Source organism: Salvelinus alpinus, chromosome 34, assembly GCF_045679555.1.
Source record: "Salvelinus alpinus chromosome 34, SLU_Salpinus.1, whole genome shotgun sequence".
Classification (NCBI taxonomy): domain Eukaryota; kingdom Metazoa; phylum Chordata; class Actinopteri; order Salmoniformes; family Salmonidae; genus Salvelinus; species Salvelinus alpinus.
The window spans coordinates 22,537,451-22,558,816 of NC_092119.1; the positions used below are offsets into that span (position 1 = coordinate 22,537,451).

Below are 21,366 nucleotides of genomic sequence, written 5' to 3' on the forward strand. Positions count from 1 at the left end.
GTCCATTTCTTCTGTCGAATTAGCAACTTTGGCTAGCATGTGTAGCTCACGTGTCCATGAAGAATTTACGCATGAACGAAAAATTCAAAAAGTGATAATAAAAGTCGAATAAACTGGTCAAACTCAGTTGAGAATCCATCTTTAGGATGTTTTTCACAAATATATCCAATAACGTCCCAGACGGAGCATTTCTTTGTGTCTACCTAACACATTGCAGACAAAGATATGACAAGCCCTAAGTGCGTAGCCAAATACTGCCAAAATGGCTGACCTCTCACTCCAACGACTCCCATCCAGTCCCAGAGAAGGCTAGACACTTCATTCCATGTTCTACTGCCTGTTGACATCTAGTGGAAGGCGTATGAAGTGCATACAGATCCATAAATACAAGACAATTGAATAGGCGAAGCCTTTCACAGAGACCCATTTCAGAATTTTCACTTCCTGTTTGGAAGTTTGCCTACCAAATGAGTTCTGTTTTACTGACATATATAATTCACAGTTTTAGAAACTTCAGAGTGTTTTCTATCCAATAGTAATAATAATATGCATATCATATGATCTAGGACAGAGTACGAGGCCGTTTAAATTGGGCACAATTTTATCCAGAAGTGAAAAGGGCGCCCCCTATTTCCAAGAGGTTAAGTGTGCCTTGAACTCTAAATAAATCATAGACAGTGTCACCAGCAATGCACCCCATACCATTACACCTCCTCCATGCTTCACGGTGGGAAATACACATGCAGAGATCATCAAGACTCGGCGGTTGCAACCAAAAATCTCATATTTGGACTCATTAGACCAAAGGACAGATTTCCACATGTCTAATGCCCATTACTCATGTTTCTTGGCCCAAGCAAGTGTCTTCTTCTTATTGGTGTCTATTAGTAGTGGTTTCTTTGCAGCAATTCGACCATGAAGGCCTGATTCCCGCAGTCTCCTCTGAACAGTTAATGTTGAGATGTGTCTGTTACTTCAACTCTGTGCAATTTCAGGTGCAGTTAACTCTAATAAACTTATCCTCTGCAGCGGAGGTAACTCTGGGTCATCCTTTCCTGTGGCGGTACTCATGAGAGCCAGTTTCCTCATAGTGCTTGATGGTTTTTGCGACTGCACTTGAAGAAACTTTCAAAGTCCTTGAAATGTTCCATATTGACTGACCTTCATGTCTTAAAGTAATTAGAAACTGTCATTCCTCTTTGCTTATTTGAGCTGTTCTTGCCATAATATGGACTTGGTCTTTTACCAAATAGTGCTATCATCTGTATACCACCCCTATCTTGTAACAACACTGATTGGCTCAAATGCATTAAGAAGGAAAGAAATTTCACAAATTAACTTTTAACAGGGACACCTGTTAATTGAAATGCATTCCAGGTGACTACCTCATGAAGCTGGTTGAGAGAATGCCAAGAGTGTGCAAAGCTGTCATCAAGGCAAAACGTGGCTACTTTAAAGAATCTCAAATATATTTTGATTTGTTTAACACTTTTTTGGTTACTATATGATTCCATATGTGTTATTTCATAGTTTTGATGTCTTCACTATTATTCTACAATGCAGAAAATAGTAAAAATAAAGAAAAACCCTCGAAGGAGTAGGTGTGTGCAAATTTTTGACTGGTATTGTACCTCAAATACCTCATTGATCTGGTATTGCTACTCCCTGTATATACAGTAACTCAATTATTTTGTATACCTCTTGTGTTACTATTTGTAATTTTATTAAATGTGTCAAATTAAGCATTTTACGGTAAAGTCCACACTCGTTGTTTTCGGCGCATGTGACAAATACAATTTGATTAGATTTTGGGATTTGATTTCATGTTAAGTCAGTTCGCAGACGGAGGTTAGAGTAAACAATATATTTCTAGGCTAGACAGTCAAAGGAGAACCTGGTGCTGTTATTGGCTTTAGAAACCGGAAGTTGACTAAAGGTCATCAGTTTCGACATTTCTGGAAAGAAATATCCATACTAGCTTAGGCTGGAGTACCACATAAAGTGAAGCAAAGTATTTATTTTTACCTTTTTTTAACTAGGCAAGTCAGCTCAAAATAAATTCTTATTGTCAATGACAGCCTAGGAACAGTGGGTAAACTGCCTTGTTCAGGGACAGAATGACAGATTTTTTCCTTGTCAGCTCAGGGATTTGATCTTGCAACTTATCGGTTACTAGTCCAACGACCTAACCATTAGGCTACCTGCCGCCCGTATTGGACATGCGTTCTACGTGTTATGCAAATATAGGCATTCAAACACAGTGACTGACTAGGCGCAACAACTTAATCTGTAAAGTATGTGGAGGAGATTAGAATAACATTTGACCGGGCCTGGGAGCCATTGTGGGACCAGATATTTTTTATGTTTCATTCCATTGCTGTAAGCAGTAAGCACTAGCTATCTCACTCAATAAATTCACATTACTCTAAACTCTGAGGCTGTATGTGTGATGCAGCCTTGATTTGCAGGTGCTGTTGCCTGCCAGGCTGGTGTGTTATTCTGTTCATCCACAGAGCTGAGGCTTGTCTGCCTGTCTGCTGAGGGAGAGAGGGAGGCACACCTGTCGAGTGCTGCATGTTATGACATTATTTAGTCTCTGTCTCAGCAACACAGACAAAACATGAGGGTGCGGTGGCATGGGGGAATGAAGAGATCTGGCTAGCTGGCTGGGAGAGAGGGCGGAAGGGTCTGGTCCAGACATATGGGAGAGAGGGGGAGTAGGGGTGGTGGCAGGCGTGGGGAAAGCCAAAGAGAATTAGAGAAGAACAGATAATAGCAGACAGACAGACAGGCAGGCGGGCAGCAAGGCAGGCATCGAGATAGATATACAGGGAGACAGATTGGTAGGAGAGGAGTGCACCAGGAGTACATGGTTCTCACAGGTTCCTGATAACTAAGAGATAGCCATTACATGGGAGGTTTAGTACAGAGGAACAGACAGAGGCCTCTGCTTTTCTGTTTTCTATAAACATGATGGTGATAATAATCCTGTAGAACATTGTCTGCTGCAAACAAACTACAGGACCCACTGTGTGTTTATCTAACCTCAATGTAACTGACTGTTGTTTTTTTACCATGGGAAAGTACACACATACTGTAGCAGGGGTATATTATTAAATATCTATTATTCTGTATATATATTTCTATGACCACAGTTACCATAGGATTGGACTGCTATTAGTAGCATTTTCATTTGTAGATATCAAATGAAGGTCGTTGGCATTCGAAACCTTTTCATTTGAACCTTAAAAGACCACTAAAATCAGCTTGTAATATAATATAATATAATCAATATGTTTGTCTCAGTTCTAATATGTAGCTATACTAGTCACAATGGGCCTGGTATGAGATAAACCATTAAAGCAGATTACATGGCACATTACATTATGTAAATCATCCACTCCTCTCATATAAACTCAGCAAAAAAATAAACGTTCTCTCACTGTCAACTGCGTTTATTTTCAGCAAACTTAACATGTGTAAATATTTGTATGAACATAAGATTCAACAACTGAGACATAAACTGAACAAGTTCCACAGACATGTGACTAACAGAAATTGAATAATCTGTCCCTGAACAAAGGGGGGGTCAAAATCAAAAGTAACAGTCAGTATCTGGTGTGGTCACCAGCTGCATTAAGTACTGCAGTGCATCTCCTCATGGACTGCACCAGATTTGCCAGTTCTTGCTGTGAGATGTTACCCCACTCTTCCACCAAGGCACCTGCAAGTTCCCTGACATTTCTGGGGGGAATGGCCCTCCGATCCAACAGGTCCCAGACGTGCTCAATGGGATTGAGATCTGGGCTCTTCGCTGGCCATGGCAGAACACTGACATTCCTGTCTTGCAGGAAATCAGGCACAGAACGAGCATTATGGCTGGTGGCATTGTCATGCTGTCAGGATGAGTCTGCAGGAAGGGTACCACATGAGGGGGGAGGATGTCTTCCCTGTAACGCACAGTGTTGAGATTGCCTGCATTGACAACAAGCTCAGTCCGATGATGCTGTGACACACCTCCCCAGACCATGACGGACCCTCCACCTCCAAATCGATCCCGCTCCAAAGTACAGGCCTCGGAGTAACTCTCATTCCTTGGACGATAAACGCAAATCACCCCTGGTGAGACAAAACCGCGACTCGTCAGTGAAGAGCACTTTTTGCCAGTCCTGTCTGGTCCAGCGACGTTGTTGCCGGTGATGTCTGGTGAGGACCTGCCTTACAACAGGCCTACAAGCCCTCAGTTTAGCCTCTCTCAGCCTATTGTGGATAGTCTGAGCACTGATAGAGGGATTGTGCAATCCTGATGTAACTCGGGCAGTTGTTGCCGTACTGTACCTGTCCCGCAGGTGTGATGTTCAGATGTACTGATCCTGTGCAGGTGTTGTTACACGTGGTCTGCCACTGTGAGGATGATCAGCTGTCCGTCCTGTCTCCCTGTAGCGCTGTCTTAGGCGTCTCACAGTACGGACATTGCAATTTATTGCCCTAGCCACATCTGCAGTCGTTTGTTTTTTTGCTGAGTTTATGTGTGTGTGTGTTAGGACTAGTAGCTCCCTCCTTATTCTCCCTCATCACACACTCTGCTGTCCTTCACACTTATATAATTTAACTCCAAACTCATAGCATACAGAAAGCCTGTATTCAATGAACCAATTTTGTTTCGACTGCAGTTGAATCAATTTTGTTTCACTGAATACAGGCTATCTGTATGCTATGAGAAAAGAACTGCAGTTGAAACAAAATTGGTTCACTGAATACAGGCTTTCTGTGTGCTATGAGAAAAGAACTGCAGTTGAAACAAAATTGGTTCACTGAATACAGGCTTTCTGTGTGCTATGAGAAAAGAACTGCAGTTGAAACAAAATTGTTTCACTGAATACAGGCTTTCTGTATGCTATGTATTTGGAGTTAAATTATATAGGTGTGAAGTTTGTAGTTGTTCATGCATGCAGCACTGTAGGCCTTATCCTTAGTCTTAGCTTGTGAGTTAGCAGTCAAAGACGCTCACACAGTGTACGAGTAAGAGTTGGTTCACTAAGTGGTTCGAGCGATGCTCTTTTCTTAACAGCATGAGGAAATGTGTAGCCTAAGTATTTCTTTGAACTCTGACTGACTTTATCGCCTATTAGACTGAGTGACTGATGGATATGAAGACAGAGAACAGTAATCCAGATGACAAAGCATAGCGAAGCGCTGCATGTGTGTGTATGTTGGTGAAAGTGAAAGTGAGGCTGTGGAACAGAGCGGCGTGTTGTTTGATTATTGTAGCCATGGCAACGCGTGCCTGTCAATATTTTGATTGACAGCCAGGTGTTGCTTTTGGAAGTGTGATTTGTAGACATAATGGGAATGCTAAGTGAGACAATGTCTGCAGCACACACCACTACAAGAGCAAGGAAACCGAGTTTAGGGTAAAGAAGGTGAATGAAGGTGTAAATGTGTACTATGTGACATGGAACATGGACATGGAACACTGAGTGTAGAAAACATTAGGAACACCTTCCTAATAATGATTTGCACCCCCCTTTGCCCTCGGAACAGCCTCAATTCGTCGGGGCATGGACTCTACAAGGTGTCGAAAGCTTTCCACAGGGATCTTGGCCCATGTTGACTCCAATGCTTCCCGCAGCCCTTTGGGTAGTGAACCATTGTTGATACACACAGGAAACTGTGAAGCGTGAAATATCCAGCCGCTTTGCAGTTTTTGACACCGGTGCGCTTTGCTCCAAATACCATACCCCGTTCAAAAGCACTTCAATATTTTGTCTTGCCCATTCACCCTCTAAATGGCACACACACAATCCATGTCTCAATTGGCTCAAGGCTTAAAAATCCTTCTTTAACCTTCTCCTCCCCCCTTCATCTACGCTGATTGAAGTTGATTTAACAATTGACATCAATAAGGGATCATAGCTTTCACCTAGATCCAGCTAGTCAGTTTATGTCATGGAAAGAGCAGGTATTCAAAAAAAATTGTACACTCAGTGCACATTCAATTGTGTCTCTGATACACAGTTCAGCTATTTCACAATCTGAAGAGTTTACTTTTTTTTTAGCATGAAAGGCATAACATCATAATAAGTTCTGGTTTGTTTTGGCAATACCTTTCCAACTATATTCACAGAATGCAAATCACAACAGGTACAGTAGCTATTACAATTTCTTTTTTAAAATGTTGTTCCCTCCAAAGCGTTTCACAGCCAATGGTGAATCTGTATGCAGGTTGTTGGTGGGTTATCAAATATTTATAGGATTCCTCTATCACGCAGTGCCACACCATGCACATCTGTTGTTTTTGATTAATTGATGTCCTTATGCTCTTTGGCTCTCTGGCTTGGCAGGCACACCATTGTTTATCTACTGCCAAAAGATGAAACTCTACTACTGCTCTATCAGAAGTAGATTATGAAGGTGCTTAGAAAGGTGTTTTTCTCTATTGAATCAAGACACACAGATACATCCATTGAAAGCACATGCGCACACATGCACGCACGCACGCACACACACACACACACACATCAAAACACACACACATATTGAAACACACATGTTGCCAAGCCGTGTTGGATCCCTGCCTTTGCTTTATAGGCTTCTTTATAGGATTATATCTGAGACAGTGGACTCATCCATCACCATGGTGAAACTAAATAGTCCTCCAGGTAATGAGTTCTAAAGCCTTGTTAAAAGTTACCAATAAGAGTGTCTTCTCTCTACATGAGAGCAGGACTTTCATTGAGCATGCCCAAGGGGAACACATTGGCAATAAGAGTGTTTTTAGAAATAAACACTTTAGCCATTGAAGTAAGTATCGATGTTTCATAGCCCTGGCTGTTTGTAATATGCTGCCTGCCAAACTGTAATATCATAAGTTGTTTTCTGGGTGAGTTTTGAGTGATTCAAGCTTCAAAGGTCTGATCCCGATCCTGCATTAGTGTTTACTATTTGAAAGTTGGTTAAGGCTTGGTTATATGGAGGTGTATTGTGGACCAACAGAACTATAGCAGCAATACTATTAGGCGAGGTGAAGTTATCTGGTATGGATAATGTACTGTACATAGCTGAATATTTATATGGCTGTAGCTTGCTGGATCTAGATATATGCTTAAGATATTCAACCATGTCTTTCTGATTAAAAAACAACACATTTCTGTCAAGTGTTCCCTGTCAGGGCTCTGTACCCTTCCAGCATGAGACAAAAACACGCATGCACACACACTAGAGCCACTAGAAGCGATGACATCGATTTCCATCAGGCCAGGTGGGCGACGTGTGTTATGAAATATGAAATATGAAAATGCTTTTGGATGCAGTCATCCCCTTAAGAAGTATTTTTCTGTGAAGGCTCATAAAAAGGAAATCACCTGGAGACAAACTCCAGAATGGCATTTTAGGATTGATATTGCCAAACGGTGGTTCAGTTCAACCAAAAATCTAAAAGCCCAAATGGCTACAAAATCTGGTAATTCATTCCATGTTGGAAAACTTTTCTCACCAAACAATGAAGAAACATACGGGTATTATGACTATCCTAGTCATAGATTGCAGTACAAATGCCAGATTATATGTCTATTGAGAGAGGTAGGTCACAAAACACTCAGCAACAATCAAAATTCACAATTTGCTAAATTATTGTCTGCAAATCTCATCCTGCTTATCTGTGAAGAGAAAGATCTTCAGCTTGGTTTCTGTCCAAGCAAACTGCTTACACAATCAGTCAGTCTCCAAGACTCATTCATTGTCATGGAATAACAATGTGGAGAATATCCAGGTGGATAATAACCATGTGGAGAATATCCAGGTGGAGAATAACCATGTGGAGAATATCCAGGTGGAGAATAACCATGTGGAGAATATCCAGGTGGAGAATAACCATGTGGAGAATATCCAGGTGGAGAATAACCATGTGGAGAATATCCAGGTGGAGAATAACCATGTGGAGAATATCCAGGTGGAGAATAACCATGTGCTTCAAATGCATCATGATGTACAGGTAACTGCCAAAATAATGGAAACACCAACATAGTGTCTTATAGGGCATTGGGCCACCACGAGCCGCCAGAACAGCTTTAATGCACCTTGGCATAGGTTCTCTATTGGAGGGATGCGACACCATTCCTCCACAGGAAATTCCATAATTTGGTGTTTTGTTGATGGTGGTGGAAAACGCTGTCTCAGGCGCCACTCCAGAATCTCCCATAAAGGTTCAATTGGGTTGAGACCGGTGATTGAGACGTACTGAAGTAGCCAAAGTAATGGGCAATTGGGCCTGCTCAGCATTTTTATACATGACCCCTAAGTATTATGGGATGTTAATTCCACAGCTGTGTGGAAGCACCTGCTTTCTACAGTATATACTGTGTATCCTTAATTTACTCAAGTGTTTCCTTTATTTTGGCAGTTACCTGTATAGTGAGAAGCAATCGTCCCAGAGGACCTCTCTGGCCCTGTCCAATCACAAGCCTATAGTATGGATGTGTTGTTTCCCATGCATCAGAAACAGATACAACATCAGTCTGTCCTGCATCATTGGTACCCCCTAACCACAGTACAGTGTTTTGCTGTAGTAGCCATTAGTGTTGCTGGCCTGTGGTTTTCATGTGCCAGTGGGTAACTGTTTCATTTATAAAGGCAATCATACCCAAGACGGAGGCACTCAGTGAACATCTGGGAAGGAAGTGTGCGATGCCAGAATTACCATCTGCCATGTTCCCCCTAATTAAGTAGGACTGCCCCACAACTCTCTTACCACTCTCCCAGGCAGCTCTGATTGTAACGTCCTGACCAGAGTTATTATGTGTTTTGCTTGTTTAGTGTTGGTCAGGACGTGAGCTGGGTGGGAATTCTATGTTGTGTGTCTAGTTTGTCTGTTTCTGTGTCCAGCCTAATATGGTTCTCAATCAGAGGCAGCTGATAATCGTTGTCCCTGATTGAGAATCATATATAGGAGGCTTGTTTGGTGTTGGGATTTTGTGGGTGATTGTTTCCTGTCTCTGTGTTTGTGTTCTGCACCAGATAGGACTGTCTCGGCTTTCACGTTTGTTGTTTTTGTATGGTTGTAAGTGTTCACCGTTTATTGTCTAATTAAACATGTTGAACACTAACCGCGCTGCATTTTGGTCCTCTCCTTCATCCCAGGAAGAAAGTCGTTACACTGATCCACTACAGTCTGCAGTTCTAGAGACCCCAGCTTTTCTTCCAAGTACTTGGACCAGTTCTTGATTGAGTTTCCCAAAAGTGCCAACTCTACCCATCTCCATTACCTGCACTCCAGGCAGGCCCAATCACATGCTCAATGTATTTGAAAGAAAACACAAATATTATTTGTGTTTGTATGAATCACAAAGAGGACCTTGAAACACTGCTCCCGAAATACATGCATTGTATAGTGATGTCCTTGTATGACACCTACACACTGATGCCATCATAATAGACAGTAAATCGGGCCGGGACGATACCAGTATCGTAATACTTGTTAGTATCGTGACAAGCAAACAAAACACGAAGTGGATTTAAATTCTTTAGGAAAACAGCCCTAATGTTGGAAGCAAATCATTATGTTGTCATCCAGAGTCATATGTATTTATTTTCCAAGCTATAGCACACAATATTTTACATACTGCAGGTTTTTAAAGGACCAAAGAGTTCGGACTGCTTTGTGTTTACATTTTTGCCGTGAAAAAAATATTGTGATAACCCCTCCTACACACACACACACGCACATGCACACACACCTTCCAATGCTTTACACACACCATAGCAGTATACGAGGAGGGAGGCACGCACACATACACAGAACAGCATTTAAGAACATATGAACAGAAGTGGGCCTGATTATAAAATTGTTGAGTGAATTCACAGCCCTCACTGGTGTGACAACCATGCGTGCAGTATCGCCCCATCACGTTGTTATTCATTGAACCACAACTAATTGACAAAACGAATAGCAGAAAATGAAAGACCCCACATTCCATATTGGCAGGCCCTGTAATTGTAAACATGTAGAGACCAATTTTCCTGTGCCATTGATTCCTGGGAATGAACTGTTCTCTGATACAGCTGCACTAGATTAAATGCTTGTGCGTTTTTTAATCTTTTTTGAACCAGACATTTTTTTTATGGTTTTTAATAGCTGAAGAGGACAGGCAGATTACCAGTTACTCTTGGAGCGAACAGACTCCTCCTGAGAGGGATAAGAGTTAAGACCCCACTAGGCACAGATGTCAATTCAACGTCTATTCCACGTTGGTTCAAGGTAATTGAAATGACTTGGAAACAACCTTGATTCAACCAGTATGTGCCAGTGTGTGCCATTCAACCAGTTTGTGCCCAGTGGGACAGTTGTGTTGTGTTGGAGATCAAATGGGTTGAAAATTATTAATTGTTAATAACTTTTTGTGTGTGTGTGAATGTGTGTGCCTTGCATTAAATGTCTTCCTATAGTGGTGCAGTGTTTCCATCCATCTGTAGGTACTATAGTTTACAATCTGTCTCTCTCATACATTGATATCTGTGAGTTGTACTCACTGACGCACACTCACCACTGTAGGCCTTATATCAAGAAAGGTGAATTTTTTCACCTTGTGTTGCCATGGAGACCAGGAGAGACCAATTTCATAGCCTTCTGAAACTCTGCTGTGTCTTTACAACAGACACCGCGCTAGCTGTCTGATGGGGATTTTGGACCACTTTTGTCATCGTTATAATCTGTTTTTCTCTTTTGTTCCTACTTAAAAGAAATGTTGTTCTTTGCTGTTGCTTGGTCGGTGGGCGTAATAAATAACCCTGAAAGAAAAGGAGTTTTTCCCAGACAATGGGCCTCTGCTTCTGCTTGCTCTTTGGGATCAGGGCAGGTTATTGTAAAAGCACTTAGTGACAACTGTGGATGTAAAATAGGGGCATTATTAATACATTTGATTGATTGATTGATTGATGAATTTCTATCATCATAAATCCTTTCTCCTCTCTAGAGACGAAGCCGGCTTGCAGCTTCAACGGGTCAGAGTACCATGACGGAGACATGTTCCGAATGGACGCCTGCCGCTTCTGCCGCTGTCAGGGAGGGGTATCGGTGTGCTTCACCGCCCAGTGTGGCATCCTGCACTGTGAACGCTACTACATCCCTGAAGGAGAGTGCTGTCCTGTCTGTGAAGGTATGACATCATCACCAAATGACATCGCTCCTGACTCCTCCCTCCCTGTATGACATGACACAGACTCCCTCTGTATTCACAAAGAGTCGTCTCAGAGTAGGAGTGCTGATAAAGGATCGGATTTGCCTTTCAGATCATAATGAATACGATTATATGACCATGTGGTACCTGATCCTAGATCAGCACTCTTACACTGAGACGATTTTTTAATACCGGCCCATATCACCATAAATGAGAAATCCCATAATAGTCACTGTTTAGGAACAGAATCAAACTCCATCCGGCTTGTATTCGTCCCCATTTCCAAAGAGCGCCTCATGTCCGGTTACCAAAGACGCGCTCCTCCATTCAAAATGTTCAGTCCTATAACGTCATATCAACGGTAGGCCTAGGCTATATTCTTCTTATTGAAAATATTCCTCAAACATACAATACAATTTACGGGAGCCTAGTATTTTTATTTGAGGAGAAGTGTGATGCGTAAAGGCCTATACTCATTGAAGCCAAGTACAATAATGTTGACTGTCAACACTCCAAACATATTGAACAAACACTGTATGTTTTCTAACTGTTACTACAGTTTATTAAATAGCATAGGCTACAGTATCAATACACAATGGACTTGGACCAGAATATTCCTTGCCCCCAAGCCGAATTGGAGCGGATGACAACGCAAAGACCGTCAATAACCTAGAGAATATGAGACAAATGCATGCAGTATTAAGCCATGGAACGACTGGATTGGCCAGTGAGTGGCCACGCCCTTGTCACACCTACAACTTGTTTATTCATCAAGATCCAGGCCTTTCACACGACTGCCAGCTATTGAGCTCATAATAACCGCTGTGAAAATAGCAAAAATATTTCTGACACACCCCGGACCTATAGCACTACCGGCAGGGCTTAGATTTACCATTGCGTTAGGTTTGATTTAATAAAGCCCTCTCTCTGTGTGTGTGTGTGTGTGTGTGTGTGTGTGTGTGTGTGTGTGTGTGTGTGTGTGTGTGTGTGTGTGTGTGTGTGTGTGTGTGTGTGTGTGTGTGTGTGTGTGTGTGTGTGTGTGTGTGTGTGTGTGTGTGTGTGTGTGTGTGTGTGTGTGTGTGTGTGTGTGTGTGTGTGTGTGTGTGTGTGTGTGTGTGTGTGTGTGTGTGTGTCTGAGCCAAAGACAGTCAGTCAAAGATAGGTTGAGTGAGAAACAGAAGGGAGAACGACTGACTCAGTGACTGTTGAAGTAATCTCATCATTCAGGCTTTAATTGCCTATATCTGGGTATTGTCACGGTGGTGTAGGCGTTAGGCATTTGCCTCAGCTCATCCCTCTCCTGATGTTTATTAATGCTTTGCACTCAGGCAGAGCAAATCTGCTCTTTACCACAGGCACTCATTTCAATGAAATGGTATGAAATGCATTGGTCTCAGCAGACTGTCATTTCTGTTTCCATATCTCTGACCTTGAGGGAACTTTAGAAACCGATGTTACATTGCTCATAGGCATGATCACGATCTGAATACATACAATAGTGAGTCGTGCAAGGACGAGGTTTGGTTTGGTGATTCCCCTTAAAGGAACATGTTTCATTTACACTGCAGGTAGGCCTATGTGAACTGTGAATAATGCAAAAGCATTTGAGCACAACCCTCATGAGTAGACCATTTAGAAACCTTTTATGGATAGGTTCCTTGGCTAATGCATGGCCAAGATCAGAAAGACACCAGATGCATTGCTGTTGAACCAGCGTTTGTTATAGTAGGGTAAGGCCTCACCAGCCAAACCCTTTATCGATAGTCTTGACAACTTGGAGAATGCATTGGGCATGAAAAAAACCCCGCCTTAATTGGTTTTTAATCATTTGTTTTTTATGTTTCTAAATACGAGGTTTACGGGCCCAAAAAGAACATCTCTCTTGTTCCATGTCCATATGGTCCCTGTGCTTCAAGGCTGGATAGGCTGTGCTTCCGCTGTCAAAATCCATGTCATAACCAAACACATTACCGCCAAGACCAGCTTTCGGTTGGACTTAAGTATCCCCAACTAGCACATACTGAAATTGGTACTTTTTAAGGACACTCAGATATTGCCACCCCTCCCACTTCAGTGCAAGTGAGCTCATTTAACACAGGTAAATTACCAATCCTGGTGCTTTTAAGAGCACCACATACAGTGCATTCGGAAAGGATTCAGACCCTTTGACGTTTTCCACATTTTATTACTTTACAACCTTATTCTAAAATAGATTATTTTCTCATCCACACACAGTACCCCATAATGACAAAGCAAAAACAGGTTTTTAGAAAATGTTGCTAATTTATATCACATTTACATAAGTATTCAGACCCTTTACTCGGTACTTTGTTGAAGCACCTTTGGCAGCGATTAGCGACTCAAGTCTTCTTGGGTATGATGCTAAAAGCTTGGCACACCTGTATTTGGGGAGTTTCTCCCATTCTTCTCTGCAGATCCTCTCAAGCTCTGTCAGGTTGGATGGGGAGCGTTGCTGCACAGCTATTTTCAGGTCTCTCCAGAGATGTTCGATCGGGTTCAAGTCCGGGCTCTGGCTGTGCCGCTCAAGGACATTCAGAGACTTGTCCCGAAGCCATTCCTGCGTTGTCTTGATTGCTTAGGGTCGTTGTCCTGTTGGAAGATGAACCTTCACCCTAGTCTGAGGTCCTGAGTGTTCTGGAGCAGGTTTTCATCATGGATCTCGCTGTACTTTGCGCCGTTCATCTTTCCCTTGATCCTGACTAGTCTCCCAGTCCCTGCCACTGAAAAACATCCCCACAGCATGATGCTGCCACCACCATGCTTCACCATAGGGATGGTGCCAGGTTTCCTCCAGACGTGAGGCTTGGAAGAGTTCAATCTTGGTTGCATCAGACTAGAGAATCTTGTTTCTCATTATCTTAGAGTCTTTAGGTGCCTTTTGGCAAACTCCAAGCGGGCTATCATGTGCCTTTGAGTGGCTTCCGTCTGGCCTGATAAAGGCCTGATTGGTGGAGTGCTGTAGAAATAGTTGTCCTTCTGGAAGATCCTTCCATCTCCATAGAACTCTAAAGCTCTGTCAGAGTAACCATCGAGTTCTTGGTCACCTCCCTGACCAAGGCCCTTCTCCCCCGATTGCTCAGTTTGGCCAGGCGGCCAGCTCTAGGAAGAGTCTTTGTGGTTCCAAACTTCTTCCATTTAAGAATGATGGAGGTCACTGTATTCAATGATGTAGAAACGTTTTGGTACCCTTCCCCAGATCTGTGCATTGACACAATCCTGTCTCAGAGCTCTATTGACAATTCCTTCGACATCATGGCTTGGTTTTTGCTCTGAGATGCACTGTCAACTGTGGGATCTTATATAGAGAGGTGTGTGCCTTTCCAAATCATGTCCAATCAATTGAATTTTCCACAGGTGGACTCCAATCAACTTGTAGAAACATCTCAAGGATGATCGATGTCAACAGGATGCAACTGAGCTCAATTTCGAGTCTCACAGCAAAGGATTTGAATACTTATTTAAATAAGGTATTTCAGTTTTTGATTTGTAATACATCTGCAAAAATTTATAAAAACCCGTTTTCAATTTGTATTTATTTAATCCATATTTTATAATTTAGCTAGTCATCGAACCAGCTTTCAAATTATGCGCACCTGACCCAGATTACGATTTGAAATGGATCGTTTTTGGATTGCGTAAAACAACAATAGTAATTATGTGTTGGTGAGGATGCAGGGTTGTGTTCCAAAGAAAACAACTGAACTCAGCAAAAAAATAAACGTCCTCTCACTGTCAACTGCGTTTATTTTCAGCAAACTTAACATGTGTAAATATTTGTATGAACATAACAAGATTCAACAACTGAGACATAAACTGAACAAGTTCCACAGACATGTGACTAACAGAATTAGAATAATGTGTCCCTGAACAAAGGGGGGTCAAAATCAAAAGTAACAGTCAGTATCTGGTGCGGTCACCAGCTGCATTAAGTACTGCAGTGCATCTCCTCCTCATGGACTGCACCAGATTTGCCAGTTTTTGCTCTGAGATGTTACCCCACTATTCCACCAAGGCACCTGCAAGTTCCCTGACATTTCTGAGGGGAATGGCCCTAGCCCTCACCCTCCGATCCAACAGGTCCCAGACGTGCTCAATGGGATTGAGATCCGGGTACTACGCTGGCCATGGCAGAACACAGGAAATCATGCACAGAACAAGCATTATGGCTGGTGGCATTGTCATGCTGGAGGGTCATGGCAGGATGAGCCTGCAGGAAGGGTACCACATGAGGGAGGAGGATGTCTTCCCTGTAACGCACAGCGTTGAGATTGCCTGCAATGACAACAAGCTCAGTCCGATGATGCTGTGACACACCGCCCCAGACCATGACGGACCCTCCACCTCCAAATCGATCCCGCTCCAGAGTACAGGCCTCAGTGTTACGCTCATTCCTTCGACAATAAACGTGAATCCCACCATCACCCCTGGTGAGATAAAACCGCGACTCATCATTGAAGAGCACTTTTTTGCCAGTCCTGTCTGGTCCAGCGACGGTGCGTTTGTGCCCATAGGCAACGTTGTTGCCGGTGATGTCTGGTGAGGACCTGCCTTATAACAGGCCTACAAGCCCTCAGCCTACAAGCCCTCTCTCAGCCTATTGCGTACATTCTGAGCACTGATGGAGGGATTGTGCAATCCTGGTGTAACTCGGGCAGTTGTTGTTGCCATCCTGTACCTGTCTCGCAGGTGTGATGTTTGGATGTACCAATCCTGTGCAGGTGCTGTTACACGTGGTCTGCCACTGCGAGGACGATCAGCTGTCCGTCCTGTCTCCCTGTAGCGCTGTCTCCCTGTAGCGCGTCTCACAGTACGGACATTCCAATTTATTGCCCTGGCCACATCTGCAGTTCTCATACCTCCTTGCAGCATGCCTAAGGCATGTTCACGCAGATGAGCAGGGACCCTGGGCATCTTTATTGTGGTGTTTTTCAGAGTCAGTAGAAAGGCCTCTTTAGTGTCCTAAGTTTCATAACTGTGACCTTAATTGCCTACCGTCTGTAAGCTGTTAGTGTCTTAACGACCGTTCCAGAGGTGCATGTTCATTAATTGTTTATGGATCATTGAACAAGCATGGGAAACAGTGTTTAAACCCTTTACAATGAAGATCTGTGAAGTTATTTGGATTTTTACGAATTATCTTTGAAATACAGGGTCCTGAAAAAGGAACGTTTCTTTATTTGCTGAGTTTTTGCACATGAGTGCTTGCTCTAGTTCCTCAACGGCACAGCCAGGAGAAAAAACACCTTAGAGTTCAAGACTTTTCCTGTCATAAAAGTGCACTGAAATAACTTAGGAACTGTGCACACTTTGGAGAGGTGTATGGCCACTTGGAGACACAAGTTAGTCCTCTCACTCAAACCCTTGTATTTTTGTTTTTTTGTCTTATGTTGCACCTTTCTCACATTTTCCAGTAATAGTCTTATGTTTCTGAATGTATACAGATTATTTTCAGATTTTGTTATCAACAAATGTGGTGAAGAGTACAGTAAATGTAAAATTCACATAAAATCAACAGTTTAATGTTTGGATTCAGTCCTATGTCAGGTGAACTGTTGTGTCCTCAACTTTGGTCTAATAATTTCCCCATGATCTCCAAACGGTTCCCTTTCAATTGCTACCATGCTTATGCATAATGCTTTTCATATTTCTTCTGTAAGAAACATTTCAATTAGCCCCTATCCATTTAGGCCAAGTCCCAGGGGTTAAACTATAAAACTCTAACCTTTTGGGGACAAATGTCATTTACAACAGCAAACATTTTTATTAATGTAATATTGACCTCATGAACATTCAGTCCTTGCATCCATAGCTCTGCTCTCCCTTGACCGTGGTTACATTTCTTCAGCCCCATCCCTTAGCTTTATATCAAACCTAATCTCTCGTGGACAGATACACTACATGACCAAAAGTATGTGGACACCTGCTCGTGGAACATCTCATTCCAAATCATGGGCATTAATATGGAGTTGGTCCCCCTTTTGCTGCTATATCAGCCTCCACTCTTATAGGAAGGCTTTCCAATAGATGTTGGAACATTGCTGCGGGACTTGCTTCCATTCAGAGAACAAGAGCATTAGTGAGGTCAGCACTGATGTTGGGCGAATAAGCCTGTTCGATGGAGTTGAGGTCAGGGCTCTGTGCAGGCCAGTAAAGTTCTTCCACACCGACCTCGACAAACCATTTCTGTATGGACCTCGCTTTGTGCATGGGGGCATTGTCATGCTGAAACAGGAAAGGGCTTTCCCCAAACTGTTAAGATTTCCTTTAACTGGAACTAAGTGGCCTAGCCCAAACCATGAAAAACAGCCACAGACCATTATTCCTCCTCCACCAAACTTTACAGTTGGCACTATGCATTCAGGCAGGAATACGTTCTCCTGGCATCCGCCAAACCCAAATTCGTCCATCGGACTGCCAGATGGTGAACTGTGATTCATCACTCCAGACAACGTGTTTCCACTACTCCTGGGTCCAATGGCAGTGAGCTTTACACCACTCCAGCCCGACGCTGCTCGGCCATGGAAACCCATTTCATGAAGCTCCCGATAAACAGTTATTGTGCTGACTTTGCTTCCAGAGGCAGTTCGGAACTGAGTGTTGCAACCAAGGACAGACGATTTTTACGCGCTTCAGCACTCGGTGGTCCCATTCTGTGAGCTTGTGTGGCCTACCAATTCGCAGCTGAGCCGTTGTTGCTCCAAGACGTTTCCACGTCACCATAACAGCACTTTTGACCGGGGCAGCTCTAGCAGGGCAGAAATTTTACAAACTGATTTGTTGAAAAGTTGGCATCCTATGACAGTACCACTTTGAAAGTCACTGAGCTCTTCAGTAAAGCCATTCTACTGTCAATGTTTGTCTGTGGAGATTTCATGGTTGTGTGCTCGATTTTATACACCTGTCAGCAACGGGTGTGGCTGAAATAGCCGAATCCGCTAATTTGAAGTGGTGTCCACATGCTTTGTATGGTGTATACACTGTGTGTAAAAAACATTAGGAACACCTGCTCTTTCCATGACATAGACTGACAAGGTGAATCCAGGTGAAAGCTATGATCCTTTAATGATGTCACTTCCACTTAAATCAGCGTAGATGAAGGGAAGGAGAAAGGTTAAAGAAGGATTTTTAAGCCTTGAGACAATTAAGACATGGATTGTGTATGTGTGCAATTCAAATGGTGAATGGGAAAAACTAAATATTTACGTTCCTTTGAACGGGGTATGGCAGTAGGTGCCAGGCGCATCGGTTTGAGTGTGTCAAGAACTGCACCTCTACTGGGTTTTTCACACTCAACAGTTTCCCGTCTGTATCAAGAATGGTCAACCACTCAAAGAACTGTGGGAAGGATGCATCGGCGTCAACATGGGCCAGCATCCCTGTGGAACGCTTTCGACACCTTGTAGAGTCTATTCCCCGAATTAATTGAGGCTTTTCTGAGGGTGCAAGTCAATATTAGGAAGGTGTTCCTAATGTTTGTACACTCAGTTTATGTAAACATAACTGGTACCATAGAATCTGTCGGGAAGGAATGGGGTAACGAGCAGCAGTAGTTCCGGTGTTTAGGTTTTCGTCACTGGTTATTTGGACGTATCAAGGTTGGGTGAAGGGTCTTAAACTGGGGGAGGGGTCTTGGATGCGAATTTTCCATTTGCGAGGATGTAAACTTTGTGGACAATACCTTTTTTTACACATATGCCCCCAGACCTTAATCGAGAATCTGACAAAATTACACAATATTTTAGTTCTGGGTTAACCAAGATTATAGCAAACCAAGTTTTTTTTATTACGTTTCCTTGCTTCACTTCTTCCTCAAACTGTTTGACAGAGGAAAATGTCCGGTCAGAGTCATGACATCTATTACAGTATTATACAGTCTAGTGAGAGTCTGTGGAGTAAGTAGGGTGAGAGTTGACCTGGTATTATATGGGCACCAACCCGAGGAAGAGGGATCTCCTGATCTCTGCAAAATTGATTTTTTTTCACCTTTATTTAACCAGGTACGCCAATTGAGAACAAGTTCTCATTTACAACTGCGACCTGGCCAAGATAAAGTAAAGCAGTGCGACAAAAACAACAACATAGAGTTACACATAAACAAACGTACAGTCAATAACACAACAGAAAAATATATGTACAGTGTGTGAAAACGTAGAAGAGTAGGGAGGTAAGGCAATAAATAGGCCATAGAGGCGAAATAATTACAATTTCGCATTAACACTGGAGTGATAGATGTGCAGATGATGATGTGCAAGTAGAGATACTGGGGTGCAAAAGTGCAAGAGGATAAATAACAATATGGGGATGAGGTAGATGGGTGTGCTATTTACAGATTGGCTGTGTACAGGTACAGTGATTGGTAAGCTGCTCTGACAGCTGATGCTGAAAGTTAGAGAGGGAGATATAAGACTCCAGCTTCAGTGATTTTTGCAATTCGTTCCAGTCATTGGCAGCATTAGAACTGGAAGGAAAGGCGGTGAAAGGAGGTGTTGGCTTTGGGGATGACCAGTGAAATATACCTGCTGGAGCGCGTGCTATGTGTGGGTGCTGCTATGGTGACCAGTGAGCTGAGATAAGGCAGGGTTTTACCTAGCAAAGACTTATAGATGACCTGGAGCCAGTGGGTTTGGCATAATTCAAGGCATAATGTAGACAAGGGTATGGTTAGATGTGAGTACAGTGGTGGTAAACCTAGGCATTGAGTGACGATGAGAGAGGTTTGTCTCTAGAGGCACCAGTTAAGCCAGGTGAGATCACCGAATGTGTGGGGGGTGGAACAAAAGGGCTATCTAAGACATATTGGACAGGGCTAGGGGCTCTACAGTGAAATAAGACAATAATCACTAACCAAAACAGCAATAGACAAGGCATATTGACATTAGGGAGAGGCATGTGTAGCCCAGTTATCATAGGGTCCAAAGAGTAGCACTAGATGAGTCAGGGAGCCAATTCTGTAGTTGCTGCTACGCTAGGCAAGCTGGAGACACGGCGATTCAGACAGCTAGCGGGCCGGGGATAGCAGATGAGCATCCGGCGACTTCGCAACGGAAGAGCCTGTTGAAACCACCTCGGACGGTTACGTCAGCAGACCAGTCGTGATGCATCGGCGGGGCTCCGTGTTGGCAGTAAAGGGTCCAGGCCAAATTGCAAAAGAGGTTTTGTAGCCCAAGAATTGGCTGGTGGAACTCTTTGGCTAGCCGGGAGATGGGCCTAGCTCTGGGCTAGGTCCAGGCTAACTGGTGCTTGCTTCGGGACGGAGACGTTAGCTAGGAGTAGCCACTCGGATAGCAGCTAGCTAACTGTGATGAACCGGTGTAAAGGTTCAGAGCTTGCGGTAGGAATCCGGAGATGTGGTAGAGAAAAAGCAGTCAGACATGCTCTGAGTTGATATCGCCTTGCTCAGACTGGCAGGAATTGACTGGGTTGAGGCTGGCTGATGTCCGAGTTAACGGTGAGGACCGCTAGCAGTGGCTAACTGACTACTAGCTAGTAGCTAGTTAGCTGGCTAGCTTCTGATCGGGGTTCTGGTTCTAAAGTATAAAAATAGCAGATCCGTACCACATTGGGTACGGGTTGCATGAGAGTATATTCAGTCCGTAGATGGAAGGTGAGATTAAAATATATAAAATATATACGAAGAAAACGATATAAACAAGGGACAGGACGGGACAAGACAAAAACACACGTCCGACTGCTATTCCATCTTGGATTCAAGTTACGGGCTCCTGTTCTATTGTTTTGGGGTCTTTAATCTTAATCAATATTTTTCTCCAACTATCTCTTTTCCAGACCCCATCTACCCAGTGCTGAACTTCGCAGGTTGCTACGTGAATGGGGAGATCCTAGCACACGGAGACCACTGGCGTGAGGACGACTGTACGTTCTGCCAGTGTGTGAGTGGTGACTCCCGGTGTGTGGCCGCTGCTTGTGGGCACAGCTGCCTCAACCCAGTGACTGTACCCGGAGAGTGCTGTCCAGTGTGTGAGGGTAAGTGTGTATGCGTGTGCGTGTGTGTGCGTGTGCGTGTGCGTGTGTGTGTGTAAGGAGAGCAACACACACCGCCACCTGACATGCCCTCTCACCTCAACCTGTCTGTCTCTGTTTGTGTCTGTCTCATTGCCTCTGTCTGGTTGCATCTCCTAGTATGTCTCTACTCAGTTGTTGTCTAATTCTA

The 21,366-nt window shown here is 43.4% G+C and overlaps 1 protein-coding gene across 1 annotated transcript in view; it reads left to right on the forward strand.

Moving 5' to 3' along the window:
• The window catches only part of crim1 (cysteine rich transmembrane BMP regulator 1 (chordin-like)), a 184,881-nt gene that overhangs the window by 120,149 nt on the left and 43,366 nt on the right, over positions 1–21,366 (forward strand). Inside the window, exons 6-7 of the mRNA XM_071382060.1 lie at positions 10,971–11,153; positions 20,982–21,179. Of these exons, the coding sequence (XP_071238161.1) occupies positions 10,971–11,153; positions 20,982–21,179 (381 nt within the window). The remainder of the gene's footprint in view (positions 1–10,970; positions 11,154–20,981; positions 21,180–21,366) is intronic.